The 19,908-nt window shown below is 45.8% G+C and overlaps 1 protein-coding gene across 3 annotated transcripts in view; it reads right to left on the bottom strand.

Annotated features, from left to right (window-relative positions):
- LOC133092538 (protein FAM193A-like) overlaps positions 1-19,908 on the bottom strand; it is a 171,055-nt gene that overhangs the window by 96,209 nt on the left and 54,938 nt on the right. For 2 of the 3 annotated variants that reach the window (XM_061191884.1, XM_061191885.1), the window contains exon 2: positions 3,889-4,134. In XM_061191884.1, the coding sequence (XP_061047867.1) occupies positions 3,889-4,116 (228 nt within the window). In that variant the 5' untranslated portion in view covers positions 4,117-4,134. Of the gene's footprint in view, positions 1-3,888; positions 4,135-19,908 lie in introns of those variants that run through there. The other variant, XM_061191883.1, reaches the window with a different exon arrangement.

Raw genomic sequence — 19,908 nt, 5'->3', positions numbered from 1 at the left:
AGACAGGCCTGTCTGTGAAGGGAGCAGGAGGAGGCGGCGACGGCAGGCGGGGCGAGGCCAGAGGCAGACGACTCCAGAGCACCTGCACTCTGCTGGGCACGAGCCGGACAGGAGCAAAGACAGGCAAAGACCAGCAAAGCCACAAGGCCCTGGAGAGGATGGAGAGCGGTGGGCACCTGGGAGGCGACTTCCCTCGGCCACAGGGGTGGGAGGCCAGCCAAGCAGGGCAAAGTGGGTGGGGGGTGTTTGGGAAGAGAGGAGAAGGAAGGGTGTGCTCCATCTCTGCATCTGGGGGCGCAGTGACAAAGCCAGGGCGACACGCTGGACGCCCTTCCACGACCTGCCACCTCGCAGTCGGGAAGCAGTACCCCAGCGGTGCTTTTCTCCAGTCACGTTCTGCCAGGCAGGGGCAGCACTGAGCCAGGCCCCAGGCAAACGAGTTAGGCGGCTTTCCAAGAGAGAAATGACAGTGAGGTCAGAGGGACCTGACGGTGGGAAAGGGACAGAGGAGGTCCAAGAACTATGGCAACGGAGGACACTCAGGCAAGTGACCTAGAAAGACAGGATCCAGTCGGATGTGTGAACCGAAATCCTCTTAGGTGTATGGGCAGGACAAGGTCTAGGCACAGAAGAAGAGGTCTCTGGAGAAAACGGACAACGTGCAGCTGGGAGGCACAGAGCAGGGAGAAACAGCAGTGCCCCGCCACGACTTCCGGTAACAGAATGCGTATCTGCAGGAGAGCCATTCAGCTCCAGGTCCACTGTCCGTGCTCAGAGCCCTTACCCTGATGATCAGAGACAGCGGGACGACACACAAACTCATAACTCTGGGCCCACCGGAGAGCACAAAGGACCAGCTGAACTCGACAGGTGTGACAGGCCATCTGGGGACAAGGCGAGGAGGAAGGCGGGCAGCCATGAGTGGGTCGGAGGACACAGCTCAGCGTGTGACAAGTTCTTAAAGGCTGGGTGTGGCCAGTAGGACTTGCCGGGCCGGGCCCTTCTCTGGGAGCAAGCAGAAGCCTTCACTGCTGGGGTGGTGGGCGGCCCCCACCCGAGGCCCAGGCTGATCCACCGAGAAAAGGGGACCAAGCCCTCCAGGAGACAGGCCCAGGACCCGCATGGACACAAGCACAGGCCACACCCCGAGGCCCCTACAGATGCAGGCAGAGTCTGGCTGCCACGCGGCAGGGGCAGGATCACCAGGAAAGCTGCACCCCGAAGCCCGGGCACAGGACTGCCCAAGGTTCAGGCCGGACAGGGGAAGCGAGGAAACACCCGGCAGGAGGCTCTCGCCGCCGGCACACAGCAGGAGGCTCTCGCCGCCGGCACACAGCGCGGGCAGAGTGTGGAGAGAGACCCCCCGCCCGAGCCCCACCCCCCCGCCCGCACAAGCACAGGGGGCAGCAGCCGCCAGAGGGACGAGTCTGTGGGGCCACAAGTGCAGAGCCACAGCAGCCCCAGGGCCCATCAGACTGGCCGACCAGGCGCCCTGCCTCTGCACGTGCTGCCTGGCACCGCCCCCAGCAAGAGCAAGGGGCAACCACACTGAAGGAAGAAGCAACACCAACACTACACAAACTCTTCCAGAAAAGAGGGGCAGGAACACATCTCAACTCACTTTACGAGGCCCTGAAAGACATAAAAGACAAGAAGACTTTAATGAGCCTCCGTGAGCAGACCCTCTTCACAAGCACAGACGCAAAGCTCTCAACCAAACGTGAGCAAATCACTCCAGTGACATGTACAAAGCATGTCCACGGAACGACATATACAAGAACGTTCACAACAGCTTGATGCAAAACAGTCCAAATCTGGAAACAACAGAAACATCCATCAACGGCGAACAGGTAAACAAACTGTGGTGTATCTCTACAATTTATTCAGCCATAAAAAGGACAAACTACTGATGCACAACTCTCAAAGCACGACACCAAGTTAAAGAAGCCTATGTGACACTCCAGAAAAAGCAAATCCGTGGGGACAAAAATCATGTCCGTGGTTATCACGAGGGGTTGGGAGGAGGGGAAGAGTTGCCTACCAAGGTGAACAAGGGAACACTTGGGGGTTCTGTATCTTAACCGTGGTAGTGGTGTTTACACAACTGTATAAATCTGTCAAAACTCAGTGAACTATATACACTTTAAAATGAGTGAATTTTACTAGATGTAAATTACATCTCATTATTTTTAAAAGTTCAGCAATTGTAACCAGCTTGAGCAAAGAGGCCAACTGTACAAAAGCAACAGAAGGTTTAAGTCTACAAACATAGGTCAACATTATACCTCTGTGGTCCCTGGGGTCACTTTTTTGATGAGGAGAGGAAGCCTCGTGTGTCGATCCATTACCCAGGACAAACTGGGAGTCAGGAAATGAGACTCCCCTCGTGGCAAGACTAGTTATGGGAAATGACAGGCATTTTCACTTGCCTCCAAAACCAGGATGAGCGACAGCAACCCTTCTCCCAAAAGCACAGTCAGGCCAGAACACAAGAGCAGGACTGGAGACAGGAAGAAAAGACAGTAAAATTTAGGAGGCCAAGAAAAGGCGTGAGCCGGGGGAAGACTTACGGGTGCTGACCGGAAGTGAACAGGGAAGACATGCTGAACAGCCTCCCATTAAAAAATGGAACAAAAGACCAAATACTTGAAGTGGACACAGAAAGAAAACAAAAGTAAAATAAAATGATAAAAGCACAAAGATCTGAGGGTGAAAAAACTGAAGATCGACTATGCCATCTTTTTAATCCCTAATTCCAGATTTATCCATTTCTTTGTTCATTCGTTTATTTATTTATCAATTCAAATATTCTGGGTACCTAAAATAGGCCAGGCTAGCACTGTTCTTGGTAAGAAAATACACAAAAAGAGCTGCCCTCTTGGAGTGTATAGTCCAATGAAGGAAAAAGACAAACAAAATGAATAAGTAAAATACACAGTATGTTAGAAAGAAGTGCTAAGGAGGAGAACGGAGCAGGAAAAGGGGTGTGTGGGAAGAGGCTGAGTGAGACGTAAATTTCTCTTTTGATAAACAACAGGTTTTGAGTTTTAGCTACTAAAGCACTACTATAGACACTGGCACATGAGCTGGGGTGCTGCCTTCAAGGAAACCCTGAAACAGAAGTCGTTGGCTCAGGGGCAGGCGGCGAGGAGGCTCAGGCGAAGGAGCAGCAAACTGCTGGGGGACCAACGTGGAAAGCAGTCCCCAGGTCAGGAAACAGAATGTGGGGCTGGGTGCTGCTGGCATCGGCCACATGCAGAGTGGCATTAGCAGAAAGACAACAGCTCAGAAAACAATCATCAAGCAGAAATCAAAGGAAAAGAAGAGCCCTAGAATGTGGGGCCTCAAATGGCTGCAAAAGCCAACTCCTTCCAGAACCCGAAGAGCAGGTTTGAAAGCCCTTTCGGAACCAGGGCCCATGAAGACACTGTCTGGGCTAAAGATCCTGATGTTCTCAAGAAGGCCTCATTTAGCTGAGGCATGAAATCAAGGGGAAAAGGGGGGGGCAGGGTGGGGGGGGAGTCCGACTTGAGAATTGCATCTGGGAAAGAATTTCAGGTGAGTTACCAGCACATGGAATTGTCTAGAACTAATAAGCACACGAACGCCTCTAGCTTTTCACCAAACTACACTGCCAAAGACATCCTGAGACCAGACTTAAAAAGCCAAAACCCACCCTTCGGGCCCCCCAAGCTTGCTGACGGAGCTGTCTGACCGAGGAGGGCAGGGCCCTTCCTACTGACTACAGGTGTCACCAGGAAAGGTGGCAGGGACCCCAGCCGTTGGAGCCAGGGACGAGGAGATGGCGCAGGAGGGAGCTCCTTCCAGAAAGCAGACCCAGATGAGTCATCTCACTGCCCAGTTAGTTCCTCTGAGCCGGGCACTCACCGCCGGCTGGTCGAGGCTGCTGTGCCGCTCCTCCTTCTCCACGGTGCGCCGGCAGTCCGGGCACACCCACAGAGGCAGGTGCAGCACGCTGTTGCCCTTGGGCGCCATGGACAGGGCCAGCTTGCTTGCAGTCTTTACTCCACTCTCTAAGAACGAAGAGTCTTTCCGCTCGCTTCTGCACAGAAGACAGTAATCCCCAGCGGGGTAGGGTGCTGTTCTATGATTCATGCCAAAATTAAAAGGAGTCTGGAACAGAAAAAAAATTTGTGTTTTCAAAACATGAGCCCAAGAAGGGTCATCTGCACCGTAGAGAAATCATCCTGAAAATCCTGAAGATAGGTTCGAGAGAGGGACACCTGGGCAACAGGTGAGCAGGGAAGCCAGAGTACACATGGGATGGAGCTGTCAGGACCCCCAGGCCTCTCTCCCATCTGGAGTGCCCCTACCATGAACCTATCAGGTGGGAAGGTGCACCAGGACCCATGCCAAGCCTATTCTGGCTGGAACGTTGCCCAGATGCTCCCCCAGCCCTGCCCAGCCAGCAGCCCAGCTCTTCCCTAAGCCCATGGCTCTCTCCCTGTCTTCCTGTACCCAGGCTCGCACAGGCCATTGGCTGTGCTTGTTACCTGGACTACGTATAAGCATGTACACGACTGGTGCCACAGCTGACAAAGTGCTCTCAAATGGGCCCCAGGCTCCATTATCAAAGCCTGGAATGACCAGGTATCAGGTGCTTAAACAAGGGGGCTGAATGGATAAATGAACAAATGAGTGATTAAAAGAATGAATAACGGGACTTCCCTGGTGGCGCAGTGCTTAGGAATCCGCCTGCCAATGCAGGGGACACAGGTTCGATCCCTGGTCCAGGAAGATCCCACATGCCACGGAGCAACTGAGCCTGTGCATGCCACAACTACTGAGCCTGAGCTCTACAGCCCGCAAGCCACAACTACTGAAGCCCGCATGCCCTAGAGCCCACGTGCCGCAACTACTGAGCCCGTGTGCTGCAACTACTGAGGCCTGCGCGCCTGGAGCCCGTGCTCCGCAACAAGAGAAGCCACTGCAATGAGAAGCCCGCGCACCGCAATGAGGAGTGGCCCCCGCTTACTGCAACTAGAGAGAGCCCGCGCACAGCAACGAAGACCCAACACAGCCAAAAATAAATAAAAATAAAATTAAAAAAAGAATGAGTGACAGCACCACTAAGACGCAAAAGACTTGCACGTATGTTCTTACCTGCTTTCATAAACCAGTGATCAAAACTGCTTACACCTGTCACATCCACAGGGTTCCCCGGATTTAACCAAACCCAGCTCAGCAGCCATCTGAATGTCTGGGGTGCAAGGGGAGAGAACTGAGTACTATCTCCCATGGAAGTAGCTGTCTTTCTCTGTCCCAACAAATCCAAGAAACCTGTCACCGACAGAACAGCCGCAGCCTTCAAACCTCTCTAGGCCGCCTTGTTTACCCAGAGCAGGAGATGATGGGCCCCAAGGTTAGAAAGGTTCCCGAGCAGAAATCATAATGTTAAGAGCCAGAACTGTCTTGCGAGCACCCAGTTCATTATCCACTCATCTGTCTGCCTGTCCATCCGTCCATACATCCGGTGTCTACCGGAAGCCCACCGTGTGCCAAGGCACTGGCCCAGGCACTAGAGACACAGTGGTGAATAAAACAAAAATCCCTGCCGTTAGGGAGATAATTCTTGTCAAACACAAAGACAAACTAAAAAATACAGAACATTAGACAGTGGTAACTGAGAAGGAGAGAAAGAGAAAGAAAAAGTGTCTGGGGCCGGGGACGATACCCTTCATTCACTGTGGCCATCAAGGGCCTCCTCGAGGAGACATCTGAAGTGCGGGGCTGGTGGAAGCCGCACAGACACCTGAAAGCAAGCGCAGAGGCCCCGGGGCAGAGATGGAGGGGAAAGGGAGCAGGGAGCCAGGCGTGGCCTGGCCTCACTCGTGTCCTAACGGGGAGACAGGATGTGCGTGGAAAAGAGATGCGATGGCAGAAAGGAAGGGGCCCAGGAGACCAGGGTGAAGCCGCTGTGAAGGCAGAGCCCACAGGACGGCCGAGGAGCCCGACGTCGGGGGAGAAGGAGAGGCCAGACAGCCCGCAGATTGTGGACTGCGTGTGTGGAACAGCTCCGAGGTGAGGAGGACCCCAGCCATAGGTATCTGAAACAGACTGCATGCCAGGCATCCTTACAGGTCAGATGACTGGGTCCTGCTGGTCCCAGAGGGACACCAGACAAGCACAGACAGAACCAGCTGACGTCCCATGGCAGTAAGTGCTCCTCCACCAAGATGAAGAAATGAAGTCTCCAAGGGTGCAGAGTGGGACCAGCAGGAGAGCATGGCTTCAATGAGAGCAAAGCTAAGCTGAGACTCAAGTGCTAAGGAAAAACGAACGGAAAACAGCCGTGTGAAGATCCTGGAGAGGAGCGCTGGTGCAGGAGAACAGCTGCGAACACGGGCCTGTCCGGGGCAGGATGAAGGCTGGAGGCTGAAGCTTGGGCCCTGTAGGGGGCTGAAGATTGCTCAGAAGGGGATGGCATGACCCAATTTTCATCTTACGGGGAAAACCTGTTGTGTGAACAATGGACTCTGAGGAGGTGACCACACGTGAGGCAGTTCCAGGTGCAGGCAGCCCTGGAGGAGCAGAGCGGTCAGACTCGGGGGCTCCCCCGCCCGGGCAGTGGGCCCACCAGCAACGGGGGACAGGCTGCAGCGTGGAAGGAGCAAGGGTTGGCTTTGGCTGCTGTGCGGTCAAAGTGCGCGTCAGCCACCCAGACAACGTGGAGCACGACACCCGCTGGAGTAGCCACCGGAGGGGTGCAGCTGGATATGCAATTTGGGGTCTGTAAAGCCAGAGCCAGACGGGATGATCCACGGAGGGCGTGCAGCCAGTGTCCTGAACGGAGGTCAAACTTCTCGATGCTTGACCACTATGCTCAAGAAGGAAGCGAGTCCTCTCAGGGAGGTGAAGCTCTACTCTGCGAACCTCTTTCAGACAAAGCAAGCGACACGCTCACACAACAGCAAAGCCTGACTAAACCTCGAGCTAACCACATACTAGTGCTTGCCACATGGTCACTCTCCCGTGATTAAACGTGAGGGACAAATACAAGTCCCACTGGTTCTCGTAAAAACATTTTACAGCTGCACTGAAGTATAACTGAGGAACAATAAGCTGGAAAGATCTAAAGTATGGGACGTGAACACACGTGTGAAACCAGGTGACAACCAAGATAATAGACATCGTCCTAACCCCCAAGGTTCCAGGAGGCCCTCTGCTCCCTCTTTCTCCCCGCTGCCTCTTCCCCCCACCCTTCTGAGGCCACCACTGGACTGAGTTCTGTCTCTGCAGATTACTGGGCAACTTCTAGAATTGTTTATAAATGATGTCACACAACATATTCTCTTCTGTCTGGCTTCTTTCACTGAATATCATTACCTGGAGATGATTCCATTCACAAGTCTGTTCTTTTTTAGTCCTGAGTGGTAGTCCATTGTGTGGGCGAGCCACAACTTGCTCATCCATTCTTTTTTTTTCCCCCCTTAATTTTTATTTATTTATTTATTTTGCTTACCCATTCTGCTGTTTGGAAGCATTCAGGTTATTTCCAGTTTTCAGCTATTACAAATAATAGCGGCTATGAACATTCATGTATAAATCTTGCTGTGAACACGTTTTTGTTTCTCTTGCATAAATACCAAGGAACAGAATGACTGGGTTGTCTAACTTTTAAGAAAATGCCAGGACTTCCCTGGTGGTGCAGTGGTTAGGACTCCATGCTTTCACTGCCAAGGGCCTGGGTTCAATCCCTGGTCGGGGAACTGAGAGCCCACATGCCACGTGGCACAGCCAAAAAAAAAAAGAAGAAATTGCCAAACTTCTCCCCAAAAGCAGTGTTAAAGAGTTCCGGGTAGGGGGCTTCCCTGGTGGCGCAGTGGTTGAGAATCTGCCTGCCAATGCAGGGGACATGGGTTCGAGCCCTGGTCTGGGAAGATCCCACATGCCACGGAGCGACTAGGCCCGTGAGCCACAGTTGCTGAGCTTGCGCGTCTGGAGCCTGTGCTCCGCAACAAGAGAGGCCGCGATAATGAGAGGCCCGCGCACCGCGATGAAGAGTGGCCCCCACTTGCCGCAACTAGAGAAAGCCCTCGCACAGAAACGAAGACCCAACTCAGCCATAAATAAATTAATTTAATTTAATAAAAAAAAAAAAAAAAAAAAAAGAGTTCCGGGTAACCTACATCCTCATCAATAAGTTTTTAAATTGTAGCCACTGTAATGAGTGTATAGTATTGTCTCAATGTGGTTTCCCTAATATGTTAAATATCTTTTCACAGGCTTATGCAGTATCTATTCAAACTTTTGGCCTGGCTCAAGGTTTATCAATTTTATTATTCTTAAAATAATCAGCTTTTGGTTTCATGGATTTTTCCATATTAAAAATTTTTCTTTCATTGACTTTTGCTTTTATGTTATTATTTCATTTCTTTGAGTTACTTTGGGTATAAGTGGCTCCTTCATCTTCTATTTTCTTAAGGTGGAAGCATAAGTCATCAAGCCCTTTCTCTTGCATAAAAAGGTGGTTAATGCTGTAAATTTCCCTAGTAAGCACTGCTTTGGCAGCATTTTACAAGTTCTGATGTGTTGTGTTCTCATTCTCATTCAGTTCAAAATACTTTCTAATTTCCCTCTTGATTTCTTCTTTGACTCATGGGTTGTTTAAAGTGTGGTTTAGTTTCCAAATATTTGTAGTTTTCTAAATATCTTTGTTACTGATTTTTTAAAATATAATTCCACTGCAGTCAGAGTGGACATTTTGTACTATTTTAATTATATCAAATTTATCAATACTTTTTTATGGCCCAGAATATGGTCTATTTTAGTAAATGTTCAACGCTTACTTAAAAGAATGTGTATGTATGCTGCTGTTGTTGGGTACAGTGTACTATAAATGTCTGTCTGGTCACGTTGGCCAATGGTGTCATTCAAGTCTTCTATAACTTCACTGATTTTCTATTTACCTTTTCTATCAATTATTGAGAGCGATATTAAAATCTCCAAACACAATTATGATTTGTCTATTTTTCCTTGAAGTTCTATCAATTTTTCCTCCATATATTGTGAAGCTTCGTTATTAGGTGCAAAAATGTTCAGCACTGTTATGTCCTCTTGATGAACTGACCCCTGTATCAGTATGACGTGACTGTTTTTACCCCGGTAACATTCTTTATTCTTTGCTCCTGTATTGATTTGTCTGGCACTAGTACAGCCACTCCAGTTTTCTTTTCACATAAGCAATGCATATCTTTATAACCTTTTTTTTTTTTTTTTTTGGCTGCACCACAGGGCATGCGGGATCTTAGTTCCCCGACCAGGGATCAAACCCGTGCCCCCTGCAACGGAAGCTCGGAGTCTTAACCACTGGACCGCCAGGGAAGTCTATCTATGACTTAACTTTTAGCTTACCTGAGTCTTTATATTTAAAGCAAGTTACCTGCAGAAAGCATACAGTTGTGTCTTGTTTTTGTTCCAATCTCACAATCTTTTAAAACTGGGATATTTAGACAATTTACATTAAATACAATTACTGATACGATTGGGTTTTTTAAATCTACCATCTTATTCTCCATTTTCCTATTGATTCTTTTTTTGTTTCCTTTTTCTTCTTTTTTAGCCTTAATAATTTGAATAATTTTTTGTGATCCTATTTTTATCTTTTGTTGGCTTGTGAGCTATACCTCTTTTCTTTATGCCTTGGCTGCTTTAGTGTGTACAGTATACATTTTACCTTGTCACAATCAGCGATCAAATAAAACTTTATCACAAAACGTATAACCACCTTATGTTTCCCATCTCCTGGTCTTCTTTATGCTATTGTTGTCATACCTTTTACCTCTACCTGAAAGCCCCATAACTCATTGTTATTTTTGCTCCAGACAGAAGATTATATTTTAAAGTAATTTAAAAAAAAAAAAACATTTACCCGTATATTTACAATTTCCAGTGCTCTTCATTTGTTTGTAAAGATTCAGATTTCCATCTGGTGTCATTTTTCTCCTGCCTGAGGACTTCCTTTAACATTTCCTGTGATGAAGATCCCCTGGTCATGAATTCTTTCAGCTATTTATGTATGAAAAGTCTTGATCTCATTTTCTTTTTCATTTTCATTTTTGAAACATTTTTGCTGGTTTAGAATTCTAGGTTATGTTCTTCTTCCTTTTACTATGTTAAAGCTGTCCTCCTTCTATCCTCTGGCTTGTACTATTTCCCATGAGAAGTCTGCTATTAGTCTTACCGTTGAAGTTTTCTTTTAATCACTATTTTCAGCATTATAAAATTATGATGTGACTGGGTGCAGTTTTCTTCATGTTTCTTGTGCTTGAGGTTTTTTGAACTTCTTGGATTTGTGGCTTAGAGTTTTCATCAAACTTGAACATTTTTCAGCCATTATTCCTTTAAATATATAAATTTTTATTCCTCATCCCCACTCTTTCTTTCTTTCAACATACATATAGTATGCTGTTTGAAGTTGTTTCACAACTCACTGATGCTCTGTTCTTTTTAATTTTTAAAAAATTTCAATCTTCACCTCCCTCATGGTTCTTTTTGGGTAGTTTCTATTGCTAGCTCTTCAAATTCACTAATCTTTTCTTCTACAGTGTCTAATCTGTTGCTAATCTTCACATAATGTATTTTTTTATCACAGACTGTAGTTTGCAACTCAAGATGTTCATCTGGGTTTTCTTATACTCTATGTTTCTTCTTAACACACTCATGCTTTCCTCTATCTTCCTGAATGTGGAGAACATTCAATAGCAATATAGCAATAACAACTGTCCTTACCTAGTAATTCTATCATATGTGTCATTTCTGAGTCTATTTCTATTAATTGATTTTGCTCCTCATTGTGGACTGTATTTGCTTGCTTCTTTCTTTGCCTGGTAATTTTTGACTAGATAACAGTTTTACCCTGTTAGGTGCTAGGTATTATTTTATTCCTTCAAATATTTCTGAGCTTTGTTGTGGGCCATGGTTAGGTTATTTGGGAAGAGTCTGGTTCTTTGAAGGCTCACTTGTAAGCTTTGGGAGGCAGAATCAGAGCACCTTTTATCTTCCCCACTACTGAGGCAATACCATTGGGAGCACACACTGACTGCTGGGAACACTAACTATTTGGGGCCCTATATGAGCTCCAAGGATTGTTCTACTACTCACTTCCAGGGTTCTTTTCCTGTGCTCAGAGTTTCCACATATGCATGTGCTCATCAGTACCCACATGAAGATTTGAGGGGAACCCCGTGTGTCTCCAGAGCTCTATTTTTCTCTTTGCAGCTCTCTCTCTTCTCTGGTATTCTGCCCTGCAGATTCACTTTGGCCTCCCCAAATTCTCAACTCGGTCTCCTCAACTCTGTTTGGGCTACTCCTCCTTCCTCCTCGAACCATGGCCTGCAATCTCTTTCCAGGTAGTAAGTTTGGCCAGTCCTAGGGCTCACCTAGCTTATCTTCACTCAGGGATCACAGTCCTGCACTGTCTATTGTCCAGTGTTGGAAAACTGGGATGTTTATGTCCTTCATTTAGTTAAGGTAGGAGGATAAATCCAATCCAATTACACTGATCAAAATATCAATTTTAAAAAATGTACCAGAATGAACATAACCAAACAAGCACTTTCCCCCAAATCCTACACACACAGAAAATATATTTATACAAATATATAAAATGTATATATATTAAAGTAAGGGACTAAGGTAACCAAGAAATTTTTCCCTAAGAGCATGTACATATTCCTAAAATGGTCATACTGCTGAAAAAACTTGAAAATACACTACAACTGAGTCCCTACACCTACGATGTAAAATATTTTACCCTTTCTGAGTAAACTGATTTTCTACTCTCAGGTAAAAGCTATCATTTGTGGCCAGCATTTGTGTGTACCAAATCACAACTATTCACTTTCTTACTAAGCTTATACTCTAGCTCTGAAAGTAATTTCCAAAAGAAATTCCAAATTCAACATGAAAAACTCAGACTTACTCTTTAAAGACCTTACAGGTAAACTTCTTATAGACAAAAAGAAAACATGGCATTTTAGGGCATTAAAGACACTAAAAAGCCACAGCTTCGCAGGTGATAATGGCACATCTCAGATCACACAGCCAGTGAGGGCTAAAGCCAGGACTCTCCTGTACACAACACACAAATGTGTCTGTTTTCATTGCATTATCATCTCCTGCCTAGAACACGACACGATTGTCTCCTCCTGACTGGTCCCCAGCCTGCAGGTCTGTCTGCCTTCCACACATCCTTTGCCCCTCGCAGAGTGACCTTACACACTGCACATGTGACCAGAACATTCCTCTGCTTTGAACCCTCCAGCAGCTCTTACCGCCGAAAAGGATCAAGTATGATCACTGAGTCTCTGCCTCATTACCCAGATGAAATTCCTTCCAATTCTACTGGGTGGGCCAAAAGGTTCCTTCAGTTTTTTCCATAAGATGGCTCTAGTAGCACTCAGTTGTCTTTAACTTCATTCGAAACGTTGTTAGACTACGTGACAGCTGTCATATCAGCATGCATTTTAAAAAAAAGACTTATCAAAACTGGTGAATTTTTGTGTAGCTATTTTAATACTGAAGATGAAAGAAAAAAGCAACATTTTTGGCATATTATGCTTTATTATTTCAAGAAAGGTATAAACGCCAACTGAAACGCAAAAAAAGATTTGTGCGGTGTATGGAGAAGGTGCTGTGACTGATCAAACGTGTCAAAAGTGGTTTGTGAAGTTTCGTGCTGGAGATTTCTCGCTGGACAATGCTCCACAGTCAGGTAGACCAATTGAAGTTGATAGAGATCAAATCGAAACATTAATTGAGAACAATCGACATTATACCATGTGGGTGACAGCCGACATACTCAAAATATCCAAATCAAGCACTGAAAATCATCTGCACCAGCTTGGTTATGTTCATCACTTTGATGTTTGGGTTCCACATAAGTTAAGCAAAAAAACCCTTCTTGACAGTATTTCCACATGCGATTCTCTACTTAAACATAATGAAAATATTCCATTTTTAAAACAAATTGTGACAGGCGATGAAAAGTGGATACTGTACAATAATGTGGAACGGAAGAGATCGTGGGGCAAGTGAAATGAATCACCACCAACCACACCAAAGGCCGGTCTTCATCCAAAGAAGGTGATGTTGTGTATATGGTGGGATTGCAAGGGAGTCCTCTATTATGAGCTCCTTCCAGAAAACCAAACGATTAATTCCAAGGAGTACTGCTCCCACTTAGACCAACTGAAAACAGCACTCGATGAAAAGCATCCAGAATTAGTCAACAGAAAACGCATAATCTTTCATCAGGGTAACACAAGACCATATGTTCCTTTGATGACCAGGCAAAAACTGTTACAGCTTGGCTGGGAAGTTCTGATTCATCCGCCTTATTCACCAGACATTGCACCTTCAGATTTCCATTTATTTTGGTCTCTACAAAATTCTCTTAATGGAAAAAATTTCAGTTCCCTGGAAGACTGTAAAAGGTACCTGGAACAGTTCTTTGCTCAAAATGATAAAAAGTTTTGGGAAGATGGAATTATGAAGTTGCCTGAAAAATGGCAGAAGGTAGTGGAAAAAAAGGGTGAATACGTTGTTCAATAAAGTTCTTGGTGAAAATGAAAAATGTGTCTCTTGTTTTTACTTAAAAACCAAAGGCACTTTTTGGCCAACCCAATACACCACTGCCCCATTCACTATGGGGCTTTAGTACATGCCATTTCCCACCCCAAAACACCAATCCCCCCTCCTTTAACCAGGCAACTGTTAGGCATCCTTTCGAACCCCAGTGTGGTATCCTTCTTTTTCTATGAATCCCAGTCTCCTCCAACATGCTCCCTCCTCAGCCAGTACAAGCCACCACATGGCTAATCACTCCAACTCCTGTAAACCTCTATACTTACACAGGTTTTCTTATACTTTCACATGTCCATCTTCTCATTAGACACTAAATCCCATAAAGCACCCAGAATACAGAAGTCATCTAATAAATACTCACTGAAGGAACTGAAACTACTCCAAATCAGTAATTCACATTTTGTCTCCCCTATTTCAACTACAATTTTTCTTTCCTTATTTCACACACAATCTTTTATTAGCTGCCTGTGCTGAAGTCCAGGGATGACTCCATGTGTGGTCAATCCTTTCTGTTGCTTTCCTGAACTCAGCTTTCCCGAAGCACATGCAAATGCCTTGAGCAAGTGGCACTGCTTGGGAAATAATTACTAACATTAATACTTAAGTTCCCTTCTAACTGGTTACAAAAAAACTGTTAACAGAATCATACCATGAGTTAGGTGCAAAATTACCTTAAGTATTTAATGCTTTGTAATTTATAATTTATGCAATCTTACAGAGTAAATATTTAGCAATTTATAGATTTCAAAGTTGTTCCCTTTAAATTCAATAAAATTCAATAAACATTAATTATTGATTCCATATTAGTACATTATTATAGCATCCTTCTTATAGTTAATGTGAAAATGAGTTTTCTTTAGGATTTTTCATTTCAGTTTTTATGTTAAAAAAAAAAATACAGAAAGCCTAGAGAAAACTGCAACCATTTTTTCTTACTGCTGCAAGTTAACTTCCTGAATTGGCCCAGCTATTAACCACCAGTGGGTCTACAGAAGTAAATAGGGTGGTTCTGTGAACTAATGAGGCAAAGTGGTATTTGCCATCTGCCAGAACCATGGTTATAGAAAATGATTTTATGCAAATAACTGTTATTAACATGGCTTTCCTTTACAAATGTAGTTATGTTTAAGTCTAGTAAACAATGAAATTACTGTTTTTTTTTTTTTTTTAAAAGAATGGATCATTTTTATTTTATTTTTTGGCTGCGGGGCATGTGGGATCTTAGTTCCCTGACTTGCATCCCCTGCATTGGAAGCACAGAGTTTTAACCACTGGACCACCAGGGAAGTCCCTACTGTATGTTTTGATGCTACTTATCTGGAAGAAAATAAATGTCTAAGCAAGCCTCAGGATGCCAGGACAAGTTTAGTATCACTCACTGCTCCTTCATCTGACGGCTCAGCAATTCACCCATTCAAATATTTACAAAATACTTCAGGTCTCTGCATTCAAGTTCCACATGGCAAAAGAGAAACATAACTTGAATTTATTAATAGCAGCAAATCAGACAGTTAAAAGACTTACAGCTCTGGAAATATGTATTTCTTACATTTCTCTTCACCAATCTTTAAAATACAACTAATCTACTACAGTCAAATGAAAAACTGATTATCAGAGTACTACTAACTTCTCAGACTGCAGTCTGCATCCCCTTATAAATCTGAAGGTACCTGAAAATCACAGTAGCCAGTCATTTTGTATAGGATGTTAACAGTCTTTACAACAATACATCAGAAGGGAGAGGAAAAAAAACACATTAATAGAACAGAGACTGGGGAAGGCTTTTGGTCAGTCCCTAAATGGGTGAGCCACGTTTGAAAACTGAGTGACCTGGAGTAATTCCAAAGGTAGCCACTCACATGTTGGTGAACCCCAAGTCATCAACATGGCCCTGCTGACATGAGCAGAGAGGCCAGGGCCGGTCCCCTTCATCCACCCCTCCCCACCACCATCACCACCACTCACTTGGCCACAGGGAGGCAGTTGGCTCAAGGACAACCAAACCAGAGGCTGGCCAGGGACCTTAAGTACTGATGCCCACAGATGGTGCCTGCTTTTTGCAGGACCCTCTACTCCCGTAATACAGAATTGATAATGCTGAGTCAGCCTCCAGGGTTGTTACTAAAATTGTTATGGTCCAGGGACTTCCCTGGTGGCACAGTGGTTAAGACTCTGCACTCCCAACGCAGGGGGCCCGGGTTCAATACCTAATCAGGGAACTAGATCCCACATGCCGCAACTAAAGATCCCACATGCTACAACGAAGATCCCAAGTGCCACAACTAAGACCCAGAGCAGCCAAATAAATAAATAAATTCAAAAAACTGTTATGGTCCAAAAAATTCACAAGGCTGGGAGATGAGTTAGGGTGAGGGGCACAGGAACTGCCATCAGAGGGTTAAGAGTGTTAAGGGAACACGGAGGGGTGCCTTTGGGCAGGAGCTGGAGAGAATGGGGAGCAAAGATGCAGACACCCAGCTCGGGGAAGGTGGAGCAGAGACTTACACATGAACCACGGGCAGGGCGCACACGTGGGCAGCAAGAGTAGGTAGGCTGGGCTCTGGGCCCCCATACAGACTGGGTGTGTCTGCTTCAACAGGGGATCCTGGCCAGGTGAGCAGGCGCCTGCCAAAACATTTGGTCCCCTGCAGTTTTGGAACAAGGGGAAACTCTGAAAACGTTTACTGAAGATTACAAGGACTCCTTGTGCTAGAGAGAGTGAAGGAAGATGGGTATACTCCACACAGCTGACGGTGGCATGAAGGTGCAACAAGCTTTCTGGACAACCCACTTGGCAGCGTGTTTCCGCAGGCTCCCAGCCGTCTACCTGCACCTGCGCCCGCAGGCAGGCGTGCCTACGCCACACGTGCCCCTCGCCTAGGTGAAGCCGTGCCTACGCCACGCGTGCCCCTCGCCTAGGTGAAGCCGTGCCTACGCCACGCGTGCCCCTCGCCTAGGTGAAGCCGTGCCTACGCCACGCATGCCCCCTCGCCTAGGTGAAGCCGTGCCTACGCCACGCATGCCCCTCGCCAAGGTGTCCTTCAGAAGGTGAATGGATACATAAACTGTGGTACCTCCACATAATGGAATAGTATTCAGTGCTAAAGAGAAATGAGCTACCAAGCCATGAAAAGACATGGAGGAACCTTCAATGCATATCACTAAGTGAAAGAAGCCAATCTGAAAAGGCTACAGACTGTATGATTCCAAGTATATGACATTCTGGAAAAGTCAAAACTATGGAGACTGTGAAAAGATAAGTGGTCGGCAGGGATTGCGGGGGAGAGAGGGTGCATAGGCAGAACACAGAAGATTTTTAGGGCAGTGAAACAACTCTGTGTGATACTATAAAGACGGACACATGGAAAATCTGGACTTTGGGTGATGATGTGCCGGTGTAGGTTCACTGACTGTGACAAACCACGGTGGGGACACTGACACTGAGAGGCTGTGCATGTGTGAGGATACATGGGAACTCTCTGTACTTCCTGCTCAATTTTTCTGTGAACCTGAAACTGCTCTAAAAAAAAAAAAGTCTATTAAACACGCCCCCCAAAAAACACAGGTGAATTCTAGTAAGATTTTATTTAACTCAATATACGCACAACATTATCCCATCAAAGGTAACCAACATAAAGTGAGATATTTTATTTTCTTTCTTCATGCTAGGTCTTCAGTATGTGGGGTATATTCGCACTCAAAGCCCACGTCAAGTGCTCGACGGCCCCACATGGCCAGGGGCGCCCATGCTGAAAGGTGTGGGCCCACGCTCACTCTCCAACCGTCTCCTTCCAGTAGAGCTCTTGCTCCCCACCAATCTTCCAGCATCACACTGGACTCCATCCATGTAAGACACACGAGTTCACCTCCTCCTATCTGATATTCTTTCTTCGACTGGCCTCCCAGCTGTCACACCCTCTTGGCTTTTCTGAGAACCCACTCCAACCCCAGAGGCTGTGCCCCTAAGCAGAGACGGCAGATGCGCTTCTCCGGACAGGATTCCTAACTGCAGGGTCAGTCCCAGCCCAGCTCCTCGCTCTCTCTTCAGAGTTTGCGCCTCGTTTCCCTTCCCTCCCTGGTAACTTTCAAGGGAGAAGAGGGAAGAGAAGCCTTTCCCTCAAGTCCTCGGGGGTCTACAAATGGTGCCGTGGATCGGGAGGTGCAGGAGGGGGGCCCACAGAACGCCCGCTTCAAGTCCCAGCTACATCTCAATGAGCATCAGACAAAAAGCAAAACTTTCCTCAAAAGGGGAGTTCTAGAAGCTGAAAGGGCTAGCCAGCTGGTGACACGAGGAGTCCTCAAGCTCGACGCCCTCCTGCCAGGAGGCGGCCACCTCCCCCGTTCAGTCAGGATCAAGACACCACCTCCCGTGAGGAGGAGCGGCACTGCGGCACCAGAGGGGACGGTGGACAGGGGCCGGGGCAGGTCTCCAGAGGACAGCATCGCGCCCGCCCCCGGTAGGCCCTGACCTCAGCCCAAGAGTCCCCCCGCGTGGACCCCAAGCCCACAGAGAACGACGTCCCCCACTGCCGACAGGGCACGCAGGCCACCTGCACCTGTGGCTCCCAGGCTCAGGGAACAAACTCCACGGATTGACAAGCGGTGACAACCGGTAAGGGCCATCAAGTGAGGAATGGGAAACCAACCTTCCCACAGGCAAGAAGGGTCACCACACCCTTACCTGAGGCCTGAGGCACAGACATTTTTGCACGTAGAGTGAAAAGCTAGTATATCAGAATTTCTAGAAATGTACTGTATTTCATTTTCAGTATTTTCCTAACTATAATCTCATATTTTGATTGAAAAACACAGACCGTATTTCCTTTAACTATATGCTTAAGCATTTTTTCTGGCATTAAGTATTAGATACACGAAGTTATATATAAAATTGTACCTACGACATACAATGCTCACTATTATATATAAAACAATAAAAAGTGTACAAAAATCTACTCCAAAGAACTTCTGCAATCTGTTTTTACCCCTAACGATCTCACCTCAGTTACTAGTAACAGCTTATTTCCAAAAGAGCAGTTATCATCTCACACCTGTCAGAATGGTCATCATCAAAAGACAAGAAATAGCCAGTGCTGGCAAGGCTGCGGAGAAAGGGGAGCCTTCCTGCACCGTTGGTGGGAATGGAAACTGGTGCCGCCACTATGGAAAACAGTATGGAAGGTCCTCAAAAAACTAAAAATAGAGCTACCATATGATCCAGCAATCCCATTTCTGGGTATTCATCTGAAGAAAACGAAAACGCTCACTCAAAAAGATATATACATCCCCATGTTCACTGCGTTATTATTTACAATAGCCAAGAAAGTTATGGAACAACCTAAGTGTCCACCAATAGATGAATAAAAAAGATGTGTATATACATATATATCTGTATCCACACACACAATGAAATATTATTCAGCCATAAAAAAGAATGAAACCTTGCCATTATAGACAACATGGATGGGATGGACCCTGAGGGCATTATGCTAAATGAAGATTACATCAGACAGAGAAGGACCAATAGTGTATGATCTCATTCATATGTGGAATCTAAAACAAACAAACAAAATCGAGCTCATTCATACAGAGAACATATTGGTGGTTGCCAGAGGTGGGGGGGTTAGAGGATGGACAAAATGAGTGTAGGGAGTACAAACTTCCAATTGTAAAATAAGCAAGTCATGGGGATGTAACATACAGCACAGCAACTAGTTAATAATACTTGCATATTCAAAAGTTACTAGAGTACATATGAAAAGTGCTCATCACAGGAAAAAAATTCTGTAACTATGTGTGATGATGGATGTTAACTAGACTTATTGTGGTGATCACTTTACAACATACACAAATATCCAGTCATTACGTTGTACACATGAAACTAACACAATGTTGTGTCATTATACCTCAAAAAAATTTTTAAGAGCAAAATCAAAAGAAATATTAGATAGCTTTAAGATAATCACCAAACTAACACAAGACTAGAGGTGCACATCCAACTTAGTAGCCACCTGCCACAGCTGGCTACGGAGCACTTGAAATGTGACCAGTTCAAACTGAGACGTGCCAAAGTATAAAATGCACGCCAGATTTCACAGACTTAGCATGAAGAAAGGAAGTAAATTCTTTAGTAATCATTTTTATACTGATTCCATGTTGAAATAATCTTGTGGCTACTTGGGCCACAAATAATAGATACTAATAAAACTGATTACACCCGTTTCTTTTTCCTTTTATAATATGGTTACTGAAAAATTTCCAATTACATATGTGGCTTACATTCCATTTCTATCGGGCAGTACT

The sequence above is a fragment of the Eubalaena glacialis genome, chromosome 5 (assembly GCF_028564815.1).
Source record: "Eubalaena glacialis isolate mEubGla1 chromosome 5, mEubGla1.1.hap2.+ XY, whole genome shotgun sequence".
In the NCBI taxonomy this organism is placed as follows: domain Eukaryota; kingdom Metazoa; phylum Chordata; class Mammalia; order Artiodactyla; family Balaenidae; genus Eubalaena; species Eubalaena glacialis.
Note: the sequence above shows the minus strand (reverse complement) of the source record. Positions and strands in the feature narration are given on the sequence as shown.